This window comes from Gopherus flavomarginatus, chromosome 1, assembly GCF_025201925.1.
Source record: "Gopherus flavomarginatus isolate rGopFla2 chromosome 1, rGopFla2.mat.asm, whole genome shotgun sequence".
Lineage (NCBI taxonomy): Eukaryota > Metazoa > Chordata > Testudines > Testudinidae > Gopherus > Gopherus flavomarginatus.
Genome location: NC_066617.1, coordinates 238,612,716 through 238,632,090, shown reverse-complemented (window position 1 = coordinate 238,632,090; position 19,375 = coordinate 238,612,716). Strand labels below are relative to the sequence as shown.

At 42.6% G+C, this 19,375-nt stretch overlaps 1 protein-coding gene across 6 annotated transcripts in view; it reads left to right on the top strand.

Moving 5' to 3' along the window:
- The window catches only part of STS (steroid sulfatase), a 192,460-nt gene extending 173,806 nt beyond the window's left edge, over positions 1-18,654 (top strand). For 5 of the 6 annotated variants that reach the window (XM_050963843.1, XM_050963826.1, XM_050963836.1 and 2 more), the window contains one exon: positions 14,487-18,654. In XM_050963843.1, coding sequence (XP_050819800.1) covers positions 14,487-14,866 — 380 coding nt within the window. In that variant the 3' untranslated portion in view covers positions 14,867-18,654. Of the gene's footprint in view, positions 1-3,434; positions 3,512-14,486 lie in introns of those variants that run through there. The other variant, XM_050963873.1, reaches the window with a different exon arrangement.
- The last annotated feature ends 721 nt before the right edge of the window (positions 18,655-19,375 follow it).

Sequence of the window (19,375 nt, the reverse complement as noted above, 5' to 3'; positions counted from 1 at the left end):
ATCTTGTTGAATTGGAGTCAAATAAAACAAAGGGGTGAAATCCTAGCCCCACTGAAATCAGTGGCAGAATTTGAAAATGGGGCTTAACATAGGCAAGAGAAAAGGGTAAATGAAGAACGCACTAAACCAAATAAAGTAAACTTTGCACCAATTCACCTGCACTGCAGCCTTTGCGGCAGAAACTCGGGAAGAGGAGGAAATTTATTCCAAGCATTTGCAGGATACAAATTAAATGCCAATAAAATGTGAGCACCTTTGTCTTCCTCAATAAAGGAAGTGAATGATGATAGCACAAAAACCACAATAGAAGACACCATTCATCAAGGCACAGCATTAGAAAATACATTGTAAGGAACAATCATGCACTGGCAGGGGGATGAACTAAATCGGTGTTTTTCCCATCTCTCATTCTTTGATCATTTTTCTTATTTGCTACAACATTATACAAAAAATATTGAGTCTATTCATAACAGAAAGAGATGGACATTACATAACCAGAAGTGCATCATGTGTATGTAAATTAGCACAGAATAGGTTTCCATTTTCTGATCATCTCAATTAAATATACAGGACTTATAAGCATTTGATAAGAGCAGCTATTTGACCTACTGTCTGTGGGATCATTCACAAAAGTTCTAGATGAATACACTTTTAAGGTATTTGTTTCAAAGTTCCCACTGAGTTCAGTGAAAGGCAGAGTAGAGGCTACTGAAATGGCAGAGAGTTTGGTTGACACACCTATGCTGGATAACTGTGTGTTCCAGAAGTGATACAGTTCATAGACACACAAGGAAGATTGCTAGTTCACCAGAAAGACTGATTTGGTGTGGTGACTTTTCTGTGGTGTCCTATAAATCCCCGCAGACTTCTTGCTAACCTTGGATAGGGTTGCCAGGTGTCTGATTTTCAACTGGAACGCCCAGTCAAAAAGGGACCCTGGCAGCTCTGGTCAGTACCCCTGACCAGGCCATTAAGCATCTGTTTGGCAGAGCAGCGGGTCTGAGGCAGGCTTCCTGCCTGCTGTGGCTCCACGTGGCTCCTGGAAGCAGTGGCATGTCCTCCCTCCAGCTCCTACCTGTAGGGGAAACCGGGGCTCCATACGCTGCCCCCACCCCAAGCGCCGGCTCTACAGATCCCATTGGCTGGGACCGCGGCCAATGGGAGCTGCAGTGGCAATGCCTATGTACGGAGCAGCACGCAGAGATGCCTGGCCATGCTTCCGCATAGGAGCCGGAGAAGGAACATGCCACTGCATCTGGGAGCTGCTGGAGGTAAGTGCCACCCAGAACCTATATCCCTGATTCCCTCCTCCCTGCACCAGTCCTGATCCCCCTCCTGCCCTCCGAACCTCTCGGTCCCAGCCCAGAGCACCCTCCTACCCTCCAAACCCCTCACCACCAGCGGGAGCCCTTTCCTTGCACCCCAACCCCCTGCCCCAGCCTTGATCCCCCTCCCTCAGTCCAAACCCCTCATTCCTACTTTGGAGCACCCTCCTGCACCCCAAGCCCCTCATTCCTAGCCCCACCACAGAGGCTGCACCTCCAGCTAGAGCCCTCACCCCCCTGCACCTCAAACCCCTACCCAGCCCAGAACCCCACCCTGAACCCCACCCTGAACCCCTCATTTCTGGCCTCACCCCAAAGCCTGCACACCCAGCCAGAGCCCTCACCCCCTCTGGCACCACAGCCCCAGAGCCAGCCTGGTGAAAAAGAGTGAGTGAGTGAGGGTGGGGAGAGTGAGTGACAGAGGGAGGGGAGGAATGGAGTGAGTGGGGGTGTGGCTTTGGAGAAAGGGTGGGGCCTTGGAGGAGGAGCAGGGTATGGGGCAGAGCAAGGGAGTTCAGTTTTTTGGGAGTAGAAAGTTGACAATCCTAACCTTGGAGTACAATTTGTTCCCTCTGAAGTCCATTATGACCAGCAACAATATCCTCCTCCAGTTTTATTCTTGATTATTGGGGTTATTCTCCTCTACCACCCCAGTTTGTTTGCGCACACACAGAAGCATCATTTGTATTTCTTTTTTGTCCTTCTTGATCTTTTTTCTGGCCCCACCAGACCATTTCCCTTTCTGTCCTTTTCCCCTTCCTCCTCCCCCCATGAATGTACAGGCCATGAGAAGGAGAAAGCTGAGAAAGTCCCATATTTTCTCTTCTAAATTTCAGTTGTGTAAGTCAGTCACAACAGCTGGAGGAAGCAGAGCAGATACCAGTGCAATTTGGGTAAGCTGTCTCATTATGCATTTTAATTTGTTATTTTGATCATCATGGCAAAGCAGCTGCAGCTGAAATTTGTGACACAAACTTTGGGCATTTTGTTTGCTAAGTGTGAAATTGCATAACTGCCAAAGGAAAGGAACCTGTGGCTAGCTTATGCAGATACTGTAAAAGTGTTAATATCAAACTCAAGAAAAAATTGACCCAATCTTCTGCTAGCAATACTTTGTGTGGAAATGTGTTTCCTTGACAAACAGTCTTACTGTATTTTATTAGTGCTGTTCTGTAATAGTAGACACTAACTATTGTTATGTTTTCACGTAGAGCTGTTTATACCCTGTGGTACTAAGGGCTCAATTCTGTGCTGGTATTCTCCATCTACTCCAGGAAAATATTTGAAAAAAATTAAATTAAATTATATATTATTTCTTAGCTTGCTCTTAGTCACATTAAAGAACAACTTCCAGGTTATTTGGGCTCAGCTGGAATGAAATGTACTGCTCTCTAGTAATAAAGGTCTGCCTCTTGTAACAGGTCTTTATACAGGGGGACTTTGGTTTTATGGGAATCAGATCTAGCTTATGTTCCTGGCTGTGCCATGAGCTTCCGATGTGACCTTTGGCAAGTCACTTAACATCTCTGTGCCTCTGTCACTCCCTCTCTGTAAAATGATAGCAATAGCCAAGATTTTTTTAAAATAAGAGCCTATGTTTTTATATCCATATTTAGGCACCTGAATAATGGACTTGATTTTCACCAGTGCCAAGCACCCAGCAGCTCTCATTAGCTCAGTGTTTCTACTTCTCAGAAGCATTGTCAAGCTTATTTCTTTAATATCTCTAAAACATTTTGAGTTCCTTTCATGGTAGATGGAGTAAAAAAGGCTTGAAAACATGGCACAAGTATAACATGAATGCTCAAAAGCCAGTAGACAAAGAAAAAGAACTCTCTCCCCTGCCCATTTTTTTTTAAACTTCACATTTTTTTACAGCTTGCCTCATGCTTTTGACTGCTTGCTTGGGGTTGGCAATGCTGCATGTTGTTGAAACACATCATCTAATCCAAAATATTTCAGATAAAAAAATTGATATTTCAGGACACAGAGATATGTTCATGATAAAAACAGGTATATTTTTAAAAAGGAATTAGACATTTAAATAATAAAGCTAAAAAACACAAAACTTGTTTCTTTGCACTTACTTGTCTTTCATCTTTTACTTAGAGTATAAGCTTTTTGGAGCAGAGTTAGTCTACTTTTCTGTGTGTTTGTGACCCTGATCCATGACTGGGGCCCTGAGGCGCTGCTGCAGCACAAGTAATAAATAATTATAGTAAGTTGGCCCCTGTCCTAACAAGAGTTCAAAGATCAACAGTCTCCAACAGAAACTGGATTTAAACTGGAGACACTGAACAATCTCATTATCCTCCAACCTGCTGTATACAACTGGAGGTGGGTGAATAGCTGATTTTTTAAAAACTGTGACTCCACATCAGGGAGAAATTGAAGCCTGATCTACCACATCCCAGATAAGTCCCTAACCACCTTCTCTGCCCCTCCAGTTTTTGGGCCAAAACTATTTGACCAATTTGTGTCAAATTCAGGGATCATTCTGGGTCAACCAAAACTACATTTTTAATGCAAACAAACTGTTCGTCCAAAAACATTTGCCCAGCTCTATATACAGCTCAGGTGTACCACACTTCACGAAAACATCTGCAAATAGCAAACTTTTGAACCTTTATCTAGGTTATGAAATATCTGCATATCATCCAGACATATTTGATCAAATAACAAAGCTGGAGCAACTTTCCCCCAAAAGGATATCAAACAAATAGTAGCATATAACATGCACTATTCAAGACAACAGCAAACTTTGTATCCACAATTTCACAGTTGGATTTTGATTTGGAAGGATTTTCACCATGCATTATTAAAAAAAAAATATTCTGCCTTGGCCAACAAAGAAAATGTGTCTTTTGTAATGGTAGTGGTCATTGTAATTTGCCTCTTTGAGTCCTAGCACTGGTGACAGCTGAAGAGCAAAACATTTGAAAAAGACAAAGTTTTTTCTAAGTAACACTTTGTAAAGTTACTGCTTCAATTCACTAGAGACAAGGATTTCTACTGTATGTATTCACATTAATCCCTCTACTTATTCATGGTCAAGTTCTTCTGTAAAAACATCCTTACCTGGCATAGTTCAAAAAAATAAAAATCTGCTGTAAGTAAATATTATTTCAGGAAATGTGCTTGCTGAACTAATGAAGTAGCTCCGTTGCTATGTCTACACTTGGAACTAAGGATGTGATTCCTAGGTCAAGTAGAATCGAGTTTATAGCCTGGGTTTCATCAAGCAGTGTCTGTACCCCTAAAGACTTAGGGCATGTTCAGGGGTGAAAGTAACTTAAAGGACTTACTGGTACTCTGGAGTTCTTAGGAGGGGGTCGGGCCTCAACCAGAAGAGGCGTGGCCTCTACTGGAAGAGGTGGAGCCTTTAAATCCCCAGGCACTTTAAGTCAGGATTTAAAGGGCCCAGGGCTGGGGCTGTGGTAGCAGAGGCTGGGAGTCCCAGACACTTTAAGTCACCATCAGAGGGCTCCCCAGCCTCTGGCGGAGCTTTAAAGGGTCCGGGGCTCCAGTGCAGTAGTAGCAGCCGGGAGCCCCTGGCCCTTTAAATCACTGCCGGAGCCCCACCGCTGCTACCTCAGGGCTCCAGCAGCAGGATTTAGGTGGCAATTTAAAGGGCCCCAGAGGGTAGTGGCAGTGGGAGTCCCGAGCCCTTTCAATCACCACCTGAGCTGCACTGCCAGAGCCCTGGAGTAGTAGCAACAGCCAGGCACTTGGGCAGTGATTTAAAGGGCCCAGGGCTCCCAGCTGTTGCTACTGCATTGAAGCCCTGGGCCCTTTAAAGCTCCGCCTGCTGCAGGAGCCCTGGGGTAGTGGTGGCGATGCTTCGGCAGCAAGTTAAAGGGCCTGGGGCAGTAGTGGCGGCCGAGCCCCAGGCCCTTTATATCACTGCCTGAGCCCCGCCGCTGCTACCCCAGGGCTCCTGCAGGCTCTGCGTACAATTTAAATAGCGAATAGCAGAAGGTAAGGTGGCGGAAGAAGCTCTCCTGCTGACATAGCATTGTGTGCATGAGTGCTTATGCCGGTGTAACTTATGTCACTCAGAGAGTAGTTTATTCACACTCTGAGAGACATAAGTTATGATGACATAAGCTGTTGTATAGACATGGCCTTAGTGTCAGTTCAGCCCTGATCCATCCCAGTTGCAGCCCCAAGGCGTAACCTGGATCACATTGCTGTCTGTCCATATTTATTAGAGAATTTAGCAACAAAAATGTTCCTGTTGCTAAATTCATGAAGAACTGCATGTATATCACAGATATATAGTAATATGACCCATAAAAATGTTTATAAAAATATAGCAGAAAAGAAACAAAAACCACAACCCCAACAAAGGTGAACTCTACTGCTAGGTTATGTGTAGAAATTGATTAGAGAATGGAATGAGTCAGAATGGGAGAGCTCATAAGGAATGTAATGCACTTTCTTAACACAAAGCAAATGAAATATCTTCGAGCAATTCAAATTAATACACTATATGTGTATAATTTGGCATCTAGAAAGTCAGGGGCAGTCAAACAAATTCCCTCATTTACACAAAAAGGTGGTGGAAAGTGTTGAATTTCTCCTTCTATAGAAAGAAGTTCAAACACCTCAAATCCAGTAACAAAGGAAACAGCAGCATACTTATGAAGCTGCCCTCACAGAAACGACTCAGAATACTATAGAGCAAAGTACAAAATCAAGGTCGAATTTTTACCTCAATTACACAAGTATAGCTTCCTTTCACTTCAATGCCTGTGTGTCTGAGAACAAGAAATACCAGGACAAAAATCACATACACATGTACAACCCTAACCTCATCTTTGGAAAGATATATTTTACTGAGAAGCTCTTATTTCAAAAGCGTATATTCTGTTGTTACTACCTAGCCTTCAGAGTTAAAGTGGTCTCACATGAGTGTGAGAACACATGTATGGTGGTTGAATGCTGGAATGGAAAGGCAGTTTGTTGCAGTGATAAGCAATCTGTGAGTAGATTTGAGTGTTATGATGTTTTGGTGGTATGAATGTCAACTGAGGGTTGGTCTGAATGTTAATGGTGCTGTTACTCGTGATTTCCTTGTGTTTAATGATCATGTTAATAATAGAAAATTAACTTGAACAACTTGGGTATGTCTAGATAGACAGTCAGGATAGACAGACATGCAGTAAGACTGCTTGGGTTAGTGCACTAAACATTGCAATGTGGATGTTATGCCATGGGCAGCAGCTTTGGCTATCTACTGAGTATAGACCTAGGGGGCTAGGCGGGCTTGCACTTGGGTGGCTAGCCTATGCTGCTGCTTGTGCCACAATACCCAAGCTGTGAGACCCTCTCCCATCTGCTGTATAGTCTTACCCTAAGATAAGACATTTTTCTGTGTGAATTTAATTGGGCTTCTTCAAAGTGTCTGTAGGGGAGCAGTGTTATGCTAAGATGCATATGGAGGGTTGTTGGGAAGCTGATACCATTATGTGGGTGAAGGCCTAGTGCTGGTTTCAGGGAGAGCAGGTGCTACCTGAGGCTTTCATGCCTTTTCCAGTGGAGGTGTCACAAATGTGGGACTGTCTGGTAATATTTTTATCAGCTGTATATATGACTGTATACAAATCCACTTTGTAGTGTGCCAGATCCTTACGGTGGCCCAGGTGGGAGGGAGCTGATTTTCTTCCTGGGCAAGGTAGATAAGGGCTAGGTGTTTGGAGCACATGTGCTGTCTGGGTTGAGGCCAGATGCATTCACAAGAGCTGGCTGGAACCAACCCATATGAATGAAGGGCCCAAGACAGACAACGGAAGAGCCAACGATTGGGGCATTAAAACTGAAATGACTGGGCAGGCTGGACACAGCATGGCTGAGTTTGGAGAAAAAGGAATGAGGGGTGCCCAGACTGTGTTTTAAGTGTGCTTCTGAAAACACTTAGGGAACAGAGGGAGAGAAAGGATCTCTGGCAGGGACACACAGAGAGAGAGGGACAGAGAGAATAAAGATGGACTCAGGGAATTATGGCATGGTGAAGCTATTGAGCTTCCAATATGAATAGTCTTCAACTTGGCTTTTCCTTGCTGACCTAAGGACTTTCTCATGCATTGTTCCAGTGAACTAATAAATAACACTTTGCTTTGAAAGGCTGTTTTGCCTCACTGTAAATGCTTACTGGGTTGCATTGCTCCCTAAGAAGTTAAAATGTCCCCAGTGGTCTGAACTAAAGTGGACTCACTATAGAAGCTCACAATGGGAAACAGAGGTTCTTCTTCAAATAGATGCAGTTGTGTATTCCATGTCAGTATATGTGCAACCCATGTACCAGAGCTGGAGAACTTTGCTTAGCAGTACCCATAAGGATGGTGCTCATAATCTGCGGCCATAACTCCTCCTCTTTCCATATAAGGGTGCCACCACCCTGACCCACCTCAGTTCCTTCTCACCTCCCACAGCTAGAATCGGAGCTTTTTATGGTGTCTTCACCTTGCAATTTTGCTCTCAGTTTTCTGAGAACTTCTTCTTGTACATAGTAATAGCAGTACCTTAGCTTTAGTTTGTGTTAGTTTAGCGTTAGTAGAGTAGCTGGCTGCCCTGTGTGATGCCCTCACCAAGGTTCAAGCATTGTCTGTCATGTAAGGGGACCATCCCCAACAGCAACCACTTACACAGGGTGCTTGGTGCGTCTCAGTGAGACACATTAAAGAGAGGTACTCCATCTCTGAGTCATTCACAGAGAGAATTCAGGGGACAAGAGACTTGCAGTTGAAGCAGCACCTTTTGAAGCAAGCTAATGAGGCCCTGGTTGCCTTCAGATCCAGCAACTGATTCCACTCTGCACATGGGCTCTGGCATCTCCCCCAAGAGGAAAAGAGGTATTTCTCCTTCCTCTGGTGTGGCAAGATCCCATAAAATGAGTCAGGACCATTCAAGGGCTTAGGAACACTCCTTTTCCTCTCCTAAGAGGAGTGCTGATCAGCACCATAATCCCTCTGGCATGCAGGATGGAGCAGGTCCATTCAACTGCTCCCAGTAGCATGCTATGAGTAGTGAGGGCTCATGCCGTCAACTCCAGTTCCAGCCGTTTGATGTACATTAAGTCCAGTACCAACAGTGTCAGCAACCGCACTGACTGTCTCCATGCCAAAACCACCAGTATCAGAGATCTCCTAGACTACGAGCGAGGGACTGGGTGGATCCCCAGGTGCTCGGTCAGTGCATGGGGTTCTCCACCCTTCAGACCCCCCCTGCCCGTATTCCAGGAGGTGAGGGCAGTCATACCGCCCATCGCTTAACCCCAGCTCTCTGGACTTTTCTATTGGGCCCTGCCCCACAGTTCGCCACTCCAGGCCAATGGGAGCTGCAGGAAGCGGCACGGGCTGAGGGATGTGATGGCGACCCTTTCCACAGACCCCATTGGCCTGGAGCGGCTAACTTCAGCCAGTGGGAACTGTGATCTGCCGAACCTGCGGACACAGCAGATAAACAAACCGGCCCAGCCCGCCAGGGGCTTTCCCTCAACAAGCGGCAGACTGGCTTTGAGAATACTGACCTAGGCAACAACTCTACACACTCGTGCTCCACACGTTTCACTTCCTCACCCTCATGTGCCACCCCGATACCAAGTGGCGGGACCTCTTACGATGTGTGGAGGGTGAGGGACCGTGGTGGGCCAGCCTGTACTCCACCTTAGTTCCACAGCCTGCCGGGGCTAGCGGTTGTCAGCTCCTTTACGGAGCCGTAAGCATGGGCATGCACCTGGTGCGATTCACCATCCCCAATTCTGACCATCCTGCAGGTTATTCTTAAGCTGAAATTGGATTGTGCCAAACTCATTCCTATTGCTCTGGCGTGACCAAGGCAATGTTGGTTCTCCAACCTCCTCACATTGTTGCCTCAGCCTCCCATATTCCTTCTTCTTCATTCTGACCTCCTGATTCAACACCACAGCCAAGTTTTGCATAAAGCAATAATTTCCCTGCACTTCAAGGCCTGGATGCTGCATGGCTAGATGATGAGGAACGATGTTTGGAAGTGGTCCCAGAGGTCTTGTTTAACAGTATGAAGCCTTCCATCAGGATGGCCTATTCAGCCAGATGAAAGTGATTCTTGGCATGGTCATTACCCCAAGGAATTCAACCAATGCTGACTTGTATCCAGGAGTACATGGTCCTTGGAGTACATGCTATACTTTAACTCTTCTGGTCTTGAACTTAGTTTATTGAGAGTCCACCTGGTGGCTGTTTTGGCATCTAATCCTCCTATCCATAGGAAGACAGTGTTTTCAAGCCCCATGGCAGTGAGGTTGTTGAAATGAGTCACTTGTATCTACTCAACAGTTAAAAAGCCAGTTCCTTTGTGGGACTTTAATACTGTTTTAGTGGCTCTTATGGGGCTTTTGTTTGAGCCTTTGGCAACTTTTCTCTCCTTTCTGTGGCAGAAAACTGCCTTTCTTGTGACAATAACGTCTGCAAGGACAGTGTGTGAGTTGCAGGCTTTGATGGCAGAACCTCCTTTCATGCAATTTTCCAGAGACAAAGTAACCTGAGGCCACACCCTATGTTTTTATCTTAGGTAGTTTCCCTGTTTCACTTGATCCAAGTTATGTATCTACCAGTATTCTTCCCTAAGCCACATTCGACCCCAGAGGAGCAGTGTCTTCACATATTGCGTGTCAGATGGTGTCTAGCTTTTTATTTGATTAGAATTAAACCTTTTGATCTCTTACCTCATCTGTTTGTTTCGTATGCGGATTGGATGAAGTCCTAAGTGGTCTCCTCACAGTTTCCAGATAGATAACTTCCTATATCATGAGAACATATGAAGTAGCCCAGGCTATGCCTACTCAAGGGATACAAGTATCTTCCACAAGAGCTCAGATGACATCAATGGCATTTTGAAATGATGTTCCTATATTAGACATGTTCAGGGTGGTTACTTGGTTCTTGTGCATACTTTTGCAAACCATTATGCCATTACTGCTGCCTCCAGATCAGATGCAAACTTTGGGAAGGCAATCCTGCAGTCCTTCTTTAAATAGACTCCGAGCCCCACCTCCTGCGAGTACTGCTTGAGAGTAAATGGTAATCTATCTGTAACTGTTGTTCTTTGAGGTGTGATGCAGATGTGTATTCCATGGCCTGCCCTCCGTCCCCCTCCATCTGTATCAGAGTCTGTATTCTTGGTATTCTCTGCGGAGGAAGTGAGAGGGGTGAGGCAGCACCTCTTTCATATGACCAGGGGAGGGGCTGCAGATACAGGGTGTGAGCGCCACCCTCATGGGTACTGCAAGGCAAAGTTCTTCAGCTCTGGAGCATGGTGTGAGCACACACCCACATGGAATACATGTCTGTTCACATTTTGAGGAACCACAGTTACAAGTAAGTAACCATTTTTTGCTGGCACTTGAAGGGTCTGGTACACTAAAGGGGTTACTCTCAGAGGACTGGATTCCAGGGGACCTGGGTTACTCTCAGGGGACTTTGGGGTAGGGACCATCTTTTTTGTTCTGTGTTTGTACAACACCTTAGCACAATGCAATCCTGTTTCATGACTAGGGCTTCTACTTGCTGCTGCAATACAAAATAATTGGTATTAATAATAGTATAAGCCTTGCAAATCCATGCCAGGATGGATCTAGCATGTCTATCTGTGGGGGAATTCTGGTGCTACAGCCATAGCCTTATTCTTTATTCTAGTTGTTGATTCCATAGAGAAAAGGGTATGTAGTAATCCCTACATCAAATGAGAGTTTACTAGCCAGATGTCTTTGTAGAACAAAGAGATTGTTAATTACTGGGAGATTAATTTGATCCTTGTGGCTAGCCCTCTGACAAAATGAGATTTTATACCAGCTGAGAGAGGCAGAAAGAGTCCTCTTCCTTTTAATATCCAGCCTTATACAATTTATCAACTTTACGGATTACAAGACTAACAGCTCTTATGTCTATCAGCATATTATATCGGCAGTTCCACAGGCACAGGATCTGATATGTTTTACTTTCTTATGATGATCTGGAAATCACTAGTTAGACGGCACTGCTGTCCTTCCAGCAATACAGCGATGTTCCAGAATCACACCAGAATGCCACTGCCATGAAATGAAACATTGTGAAACAATCGCAGACTTTGCTCAGCTCAGTGCTTTGCCCAACACACATGCTACACTAAGAAGCAGGGAAGCTGTTAAATCAAAATTAATATGAAGTATTTAGAAACGTAAGACTAGCCAAAGCCAGAAAATTCAAATGGAATATAGCATCTCACGTTCCATCCTTCACTTACGCAATTGCAAGGCAGTGGTTGCAAGCTGTGGCTGGGGTTTCAGTTTTAACACTGAATGCCCTTAATTTTGCTTGTTTGTGTTACAAACAGGATGCTGCTTACTTAGTTTCCACATCGTTTCTTTTTTTGCAAACATATGTATTTACTTGAGCTACCCTAAATAAAGGGTTTTATTATTCAGGACACTCTATTTAATATTTGTCTGGCTAAATCCTTGAACTGGCACCGGGCTATGGTGCCCAACAATGATGGAATTGGCTGCAGATTTCTTTTCAATGTCATTCTGCACAAATGCTCCATGAAAGACAGATGTGTGATCAGACAGCATGACCTCCTCAAATTCCCCACATGAATATTTTTATTGAAATTCTTTCTCATTGCTATTTTGATAGCTATGTAAAATTTCATTTTTCTTGACCTCTGTTTTCCAGCTATATCTTTACGTCAAATGATTTGTAATACTATGGGCCAGAGCCTCAGCTAGAGTAAATCAGCATAACTCCGTTGTGTGATCTTAAACAACCTACAATTCTCACATATCACTAATTAATAGAATCCTTAACTTTTCTCTTCTTTATGCCTCCCCCAATCCATCTTGCCAGTTAAACACTCAAAATCGCCTGAAGCAACACTTAGCACAGAACCATCTACCTTTCCCAGTACGCTTAAATAAATACCACAGTAAATAGAGGCATATCCCTGCTCAGAGCAATGGTTTGTACAAAGACACATATAGAAGAATTGTGATTTATTTAAATCTGAGAATATTTTACAAAGCAAAGCCACCAGTGTGCCTTTCAGAATAATGTTGGAAACACAGACAAAGGTGGTTGCATCCATTTTGCAACTTGACAGCTCTGTAAGTCTGTGGATATCTGCTGTGGGAGTCAGGGAGTTCTCTGAAGATTTTGAAGGGGCTGCTACTTATTGTCTGCACAAGCAAGCCAGTCCCAGGCTTGAAACATCCTCTCCCTTTGCTGAGTTCTAAGCAACATTCAGAGGTCCCTCCATCCTAATATCCTTCACCCACCTGATCTTGATTATTGAGTGTTAGTGCCATCTAAGTGAACTGGAAGCCTCCAGGCTCTGTCAGATTGTCACTGAATAAGTTCCTAAAGGTAATGTATCTTGTACTCTGAAGAATGATGTAAGATAGGAGATGCTGGAAAGAATCTTAAGGTTACTTACTTTCTTTTAAATCCAGGCTGTATATTATAACTTCATTCTGTGGCTCTTTTTGCACTGGCACAGGTCTGTCTGAAAGACTAATCTTATCTTAAAAAGCCAAACGTAATGTAGTTAGCACATTTAGAGTGAGACACCAGTTATCTCTCCCCTCATCCTATTTCCTAATGATTTCCATGGGGGGCTTAATGAACACCACATTATGTAACCCTGCATATAAATCGTGACAGCCAGTTACTGGATTAACAAAGCTTGCTTGGAGCTCAATGAAGCTCTTTTTACTGAGATTAACTTTACCTTGAAATGTGGAAAATACAAAAAAAAAAAAAAAGTCTCCTTGACTGGCACTTAAAGGATGAGCAGTTTAAAAAATTGTTTCAATGATGCAATGTTGTGAAATAAAAGCTGGCAGTTTGTATGTGTTTTTTCCAGCAAGAGCAGGAGACGAGTTGTGACTCTCTGAGAGGCAGTTTATTCTCTGGTCTGACAGTTTATTCTCTGGTCTGGGGCAGTTCAGCTATGTGTTGCTAACTCTGGGCAGAATGAAAAGTTACAATCTTGTCTAGAGACAAGGTGAATGAGGTAATATTCTCTACTGGACCAACTTTTGTTGGTGAGAGAGACACACTTTCAAGCTTACGCAGAGCTCTTCTTCAGGTTTTCTTCAGAACAGAAGAAGAGCTCTGTGTAAGCTTGAAAGCTTGTCTCTCAAATACCCCGGGACCAACATGGCTACAACAATACTGCAAACAATTGGGCTCTGTGCTATTTGAGCAAAGTATTAGCCATTTCTTGGTAGACTTCTTTGCGGTTGAACATTCTGGGGTTCCCCAATACATCTGCGTTTAAACCACATCTGCATCAGTTCACATTTGCTTTCTGTGAAACAAAAAAACAAAACAAAAAATATAAAAAAATCAGACAATACTTTAATAAAAGAAAAATTAAACTGTTACATCAGTTCATATCACTTACTCCCTTTATACAACAAAATGAGACATTTAGCAACTCATTTGGAATTAAAGACATATTTGATTCTCATTTGCCAAGGCAGTGGGTCACCTAAAGATGACATTGCCACATTTCCTAAACAATTGCAATTCAGTTTCATTTGTGTAATTATTAGTAGTACTATTGCAGTAGCTCCTAGAGGCCTCAATCAGGAAATGGGGGACTTATTGTGCAGGTCATTCTACATCCATCTAATGGAAAGACTCTGCCTCAAACAGCTTGCAATCTATGTATGTGACTACAGACAACAAGCAGATGGAAGGGCTCAAAGTAACAATAAGATGATTATAATTAGCATAGTAAATGGTAGTCATGGAACATCAGCTGCCTGCCTATGGTCAGTATTTTGTAGGCATCATGGCAGAAGTGCATTGTAATGAGAGATTTGAAGGTAATGCAATGACTTGTGGCTATTTATGGTGGACTCTTGTGCAGATGGGTGGCATGAGAATAAACAGAGAGGTGTTTTAAGATGTCTATGATTCATTTTAATAAAGAATATGAAGTGACTGAAATTGTTCCAAATAGGTGTGGAACATTGCAAGAAATTTTTTTGTGCTATTTCTGTATTTTGTGGTTTCTGTACACTAATGCTGTAAATGTAAAGGTTGAGATTAATGACTAATTTTATGTGGTTTGATTTTGATGTTCACAAAGGGTTTTGATACTCTAGTCATCAACTGTTGTTTCTTTAAATTGCAGGTGAATCTATTTGGAAGGCTTTTTTCTTCACTCCAAACTTTGATCCAGAAGGCTCCAACGGTTGCTATCATTCCCATGTGTGCTATTGCTATGGAAGGCTTGTCACACACCATAACCCACTGTTACTCTTTGATCTCTCCAGAGACCCCGGAGAGAAGAATCCACTAACACCAGAGACTGAACATCATTTCTATGAAATCCTTGATATCATTCAACAAGCAGTAAACAACCATACCAAATCATTGCATGTAGTCTCCAACCAGTTATCATGGGGGAATATCCTTTGGAAGCCCTGGCTTCAGTTATGTTGCTCATCCATCTTTCTGTCTTGTTACTGTGACCATGAATCAGAGGAAAAACTAAGTTTGCCCACAGCATGACACCTTTGAAACACACACATGCTTTTTGGATAACAAATCTGCAATTTTACCTACAATAATTGGAACAAGCGGTACTGGTAGGTTGTTTCGTTTGAACCAGTACAACACCTAACCTTTACAATCCCACTGGGGTCCTAGGACTCTGTCATAGGTGTATAGCATCTGCTGGAATCCCAAATCCTACTATATAGGGTAAACCATCTTTTAAATACACCATTGCCAAATATTTTGGGGGGAGGGAAAACTAATCCTGGACCCTCCATTCCGGAGGAAGGAGTGGCATAATCCTTTCTCATGCAATGTTTGTATGAAGCAGGAGTGCTGCCATATTCGCAGATGGTCATGCTGTAGTCACTCTACAGAGAGTTCTATTTCTTAAGACCTCTGACTCCAGCTGTGTTCACAAGCTTTGAAGGTATGTAACTACAGCTTCCAGCTGCAACTGTCACACATCGCTCCTGCCCCCACTGGTAACTAACGTCTACTGTTAAGACAGTATTGCGGGAAGGGAAAAACACAAAAAAGATACTACCGTGATGAGGACCATAGAACTACCTAGCTAGATGGACAAACAGACACAGAAACGAACAGATAAAGAAAGGACTTGTAGCCACATTCATGACAGACAATCAGTGCTGCTATAAGACAAAAAATAGATGACTGACTGTACAGTACAACTTATAGATGACTACACAGTAACCGCTGCCCATATTTAACAGGACTAACAGATGATGTCATTTGCATTCTCCAGTTTCTGGGGGGACAGGTGGGCATACTGAGCTGCTGACAAGCGGGAAGGCAGAAAAGCAGGAAAAGGAGTGTGTCATATGAAGCCTTTTACAGCCACTAATCATGTGGAGAGGTCCAACTTGACCCAGTCAACTGGATCCATCCTACTTCACCAACAAGGTCCATAACAACAAATATCCCAAAACAGGTTCCAAACACCGAATGGCCAGTTCTGCCCAATCCATATGTCCAAACTCCAAACACAGGTCGTGCTATGAGGGTCTCTCTCAGTGGCTATTGTGCAAACCAGCTGTTTCACTGATGGCAGAGAACTGTATTTTTTTAAAAAACAGTCTTACTTCAAATGTTTGAAATTATTACTTTGAAACCCACCTACAAGGTCTGCTATTTTCTGAGAAGTCTATACAAAGTAAATCAGATTTACCCAAGGCTGAATGTATATACTCTGTATTTTTAATAAGGCGTGGGCAAATCTTTAGCACTTACGGGCTAATTTCAGTACCAGAGTTTTCTCTGTATCTTGTTCACTCACATTTTATTTTCATTCTGCAGCAAAGCAAATTATTATTATTTTTGGCAGGTATTATGAACAGGAAAACATATCAGCAATATAAACTAAAATTATGTGGTGCCTAATAATATGAGACTTTCACCCTGTCACAGAAACATAGTGAATTCTTGTCCATCCAACAACATAATGCATTAAGGCAGGCGTCGGCAACCCTCGGCACGCAGCCTGTCAAGGTAATCCACTGATGGGCCACAAGACATTTTGTTTACATTGACCGTCCACAGGCGGCCTCCCACAGCTCCCAATGGGCTTGATTCACGGTTCCAGACCAATGGGAGCTGTGGGAAGGTGCAGGGATGTGCTGGCTGCCGCTTTCCCCAGCTCCTATTGGCCGGGAATGGCGAACTGCAGCCACTGGGAACTGCGGGGGGCCGTGCCTGTGGACAGTCAACATAAACAAAATATCTCGTTGCCCGCCAGTCGATTACCCTGATGGGCCACGTGCCAAAAGTTGCCGACCCCTGCATTAAGACAAAGGTTCTCAAACTTAGGGTTGCGAGCTGTCAGTCTCTGTACTGTTGGGCTCCCACTATCAGTCTCATGCCTGGCTGCCAGCCGAAGCCCATGCATGCATCCAGCTCTGCAGACAGCGCCCCCATCAGCAGCAGCACAGAATTAAGGGTGGCAATGGGGCACTAAGTCTTCTGTGAAAAGTTTCTTCACACCCCCCAGCACTAAACAGTAACTATTTAAAAAAAAACTTTTCTGCTTATAACGGTAATTTGATAAAAATATGTTTTAGTCTTAATTTAAAAGCAGATTAATTTTAAACAATAGAGTAATAAATTTAGCATTTAAAGTGTGTTTTTAATTTCTAAGGGGGGCGGTCGCACTCAGAGACTTGCTGTGTGAAAGGGATCACCAGCACAAAAAGTGTGAGAGTCACTGCATTAGGGGATGTTTGATGGTATTAGTGAGTCCCTAACACAATATGATTTTTGCTGACATTAACACTCAAAAACTGTATTTAGCTAATATTAAAGTTGCAATGCTGTTTTTTCGAGCTGCCTGTCATGGTAATATATGTCTTGATTTAGAGTCTAGCCCTCTGCCTATTATAACCTAGTGTTTTATTTGCCTTTTTTATGAAACTCATGCAATGAAGCTCAAGGTTTCACAGATTTATCCATGGCATCCATACATTTTTTCCTGGTAAGTATGGTGTCATATTTCCCATATTCCCTATTTTGGATGATTCATTGCAGATTCATCATTGTACATTTTTCTAAATGTTATGCCATGCATGCCATCCCTAGGTTGACAATAACATAGCTAGATCCTGTGTATTGTGACAAGTCAGGTCAAATAACTCCCGGATAACCCATATGGGCTATTTATATTACAGCTGAAAAGCCATGAGATGGCCATTCAGCTTGGTTTCCTATCTGTTTTATTAAATCACAGCAAATACATGATAAATTGAGCAACAAAGAAATCTGTTTATGCTTGTTGTACTGCAAGTACTTTTCTGCTGTCATCTATGTGAACTTTTCAAGCATGAATGTATGCAACATTATACGTTCTCATACATTTCTTGCTTACTATGCAGTACGTATTCACCTGAGCTATTTTACATTGTTGAACCCATCTTTGTCCTTACAATTCCCTAGTTGTGACCTCAATAACTCTCTCAGTGGATACTCTTAAAAACATCCATATCTTCTTCCTTTACTCCAGCGGCTGCCAGCTTGCTATCTTTTTTTCTGCATGATGCTGGTGCGACTGTTCTTTTTTTGATGCAGATAGCAGTATATGCTCTCTGATTCAAGAGAGGTAATTACCAAGAGTGGTAATTCCTCCACCCACCTCTTTGATCTCTTTCCGCAACTGAATTAGGCCTGTCCAATGCCCCCATTTTCTTTGGAATCATCCAGGTCTTTCTGATCTCCATGCCTAGGAGCTTTACACACCTCAAATTCTTCCTCGCCACTTTCCATTTCAGTCTCCATATCTGTTCCAATCACCACAGTAAAAAGAAATCTTTTTGAATAGATGCATTTTTCTGAGCTCTACAACTCTAATCCTCTACTTATTAGTTAAGGTCTAACAAGAATGCTTGAGTTAACTGTATATTATAACATCAAAGACATTTAAAAAAGCATGGACAGTTGAAGTTATTTCTTGTTTGTGCCATATTTCATATTTATGAAAATATGATGTAACACATTTAATTTTTTGACACTGAAAATAAAATCTGCAATCTAATTTTATAATTGTTACTTCAATAAAATTGTATTAAGTATAACACTATATTTTTCAGCAGTTATACTGGATGCTATTTTTTTTTAGTGCTTAATAAAATAATCCCCCCAACATAACAAATGTATTGTGCCTTTCGGTGACATACATCGGATCCTGATAGTTAAAACAGTCTTGTATGTATGCAGAATAAAAAGTGAAGCACAATGTACCATCTTGTACAGTAGCATCATCTGCACTAATAAAGCAAAGTTTGTTTTCCACAATGGTTTGATGGTGGCTCATGAATAAATTCTATTATTTATTAATGAGAAATGTGCAAAAAAAACGCGTGCTCCTGCGCTGCTTTGAGATGGTCTCTTCCACTCCTATCTTTTAATTATCCTAGCTGTACAAATGTGTTAACATGGTACAGGGTAGCAGCCTAGGTCAATTTAAATGTTTGCTTGGCTTCAGAGGAAAGATGGTCTACTAGTTAGTGCACTATCTAACTACCCCTGGACTTCAGATTTGTGAGTAGTACCATTACTTAAAGCTTTGCACATGTGAGATCAGGGTCTAAAAGAGAGATAGATGGCTTAAAAAGAGAGGAATTGGCAGACTCAGAGAAAGGTATTAATTAGATTTTTTAAGTACATTTAATCCTAATGTCTTCTTCTTTTTGTGGGCAAGGGGGAGCAAGTGGAGAGATTTGAATAATAGTTCCAAAGTTGAACATAGTAGCACAGGGAAAGAGAAATTAAGAGGTAAAATGCACATTGATGAAATTATGCAGATAATTAATAATATAATTAATAATATTTAATTATGATTGAAAGTGCACAGACATGTTGAACCTCTGCATAATTAAATAAAGGTGGCAATTTGAATGTGAATCTTTTCAGCCTTGCAATAGTTTCAAAAGGAACCTTCCAGCACATGCATTTACACTGTAAACTAAAAAGCCCTGCATGTCAGAATACAATAACATTAATTATCCAAAGAAAAGG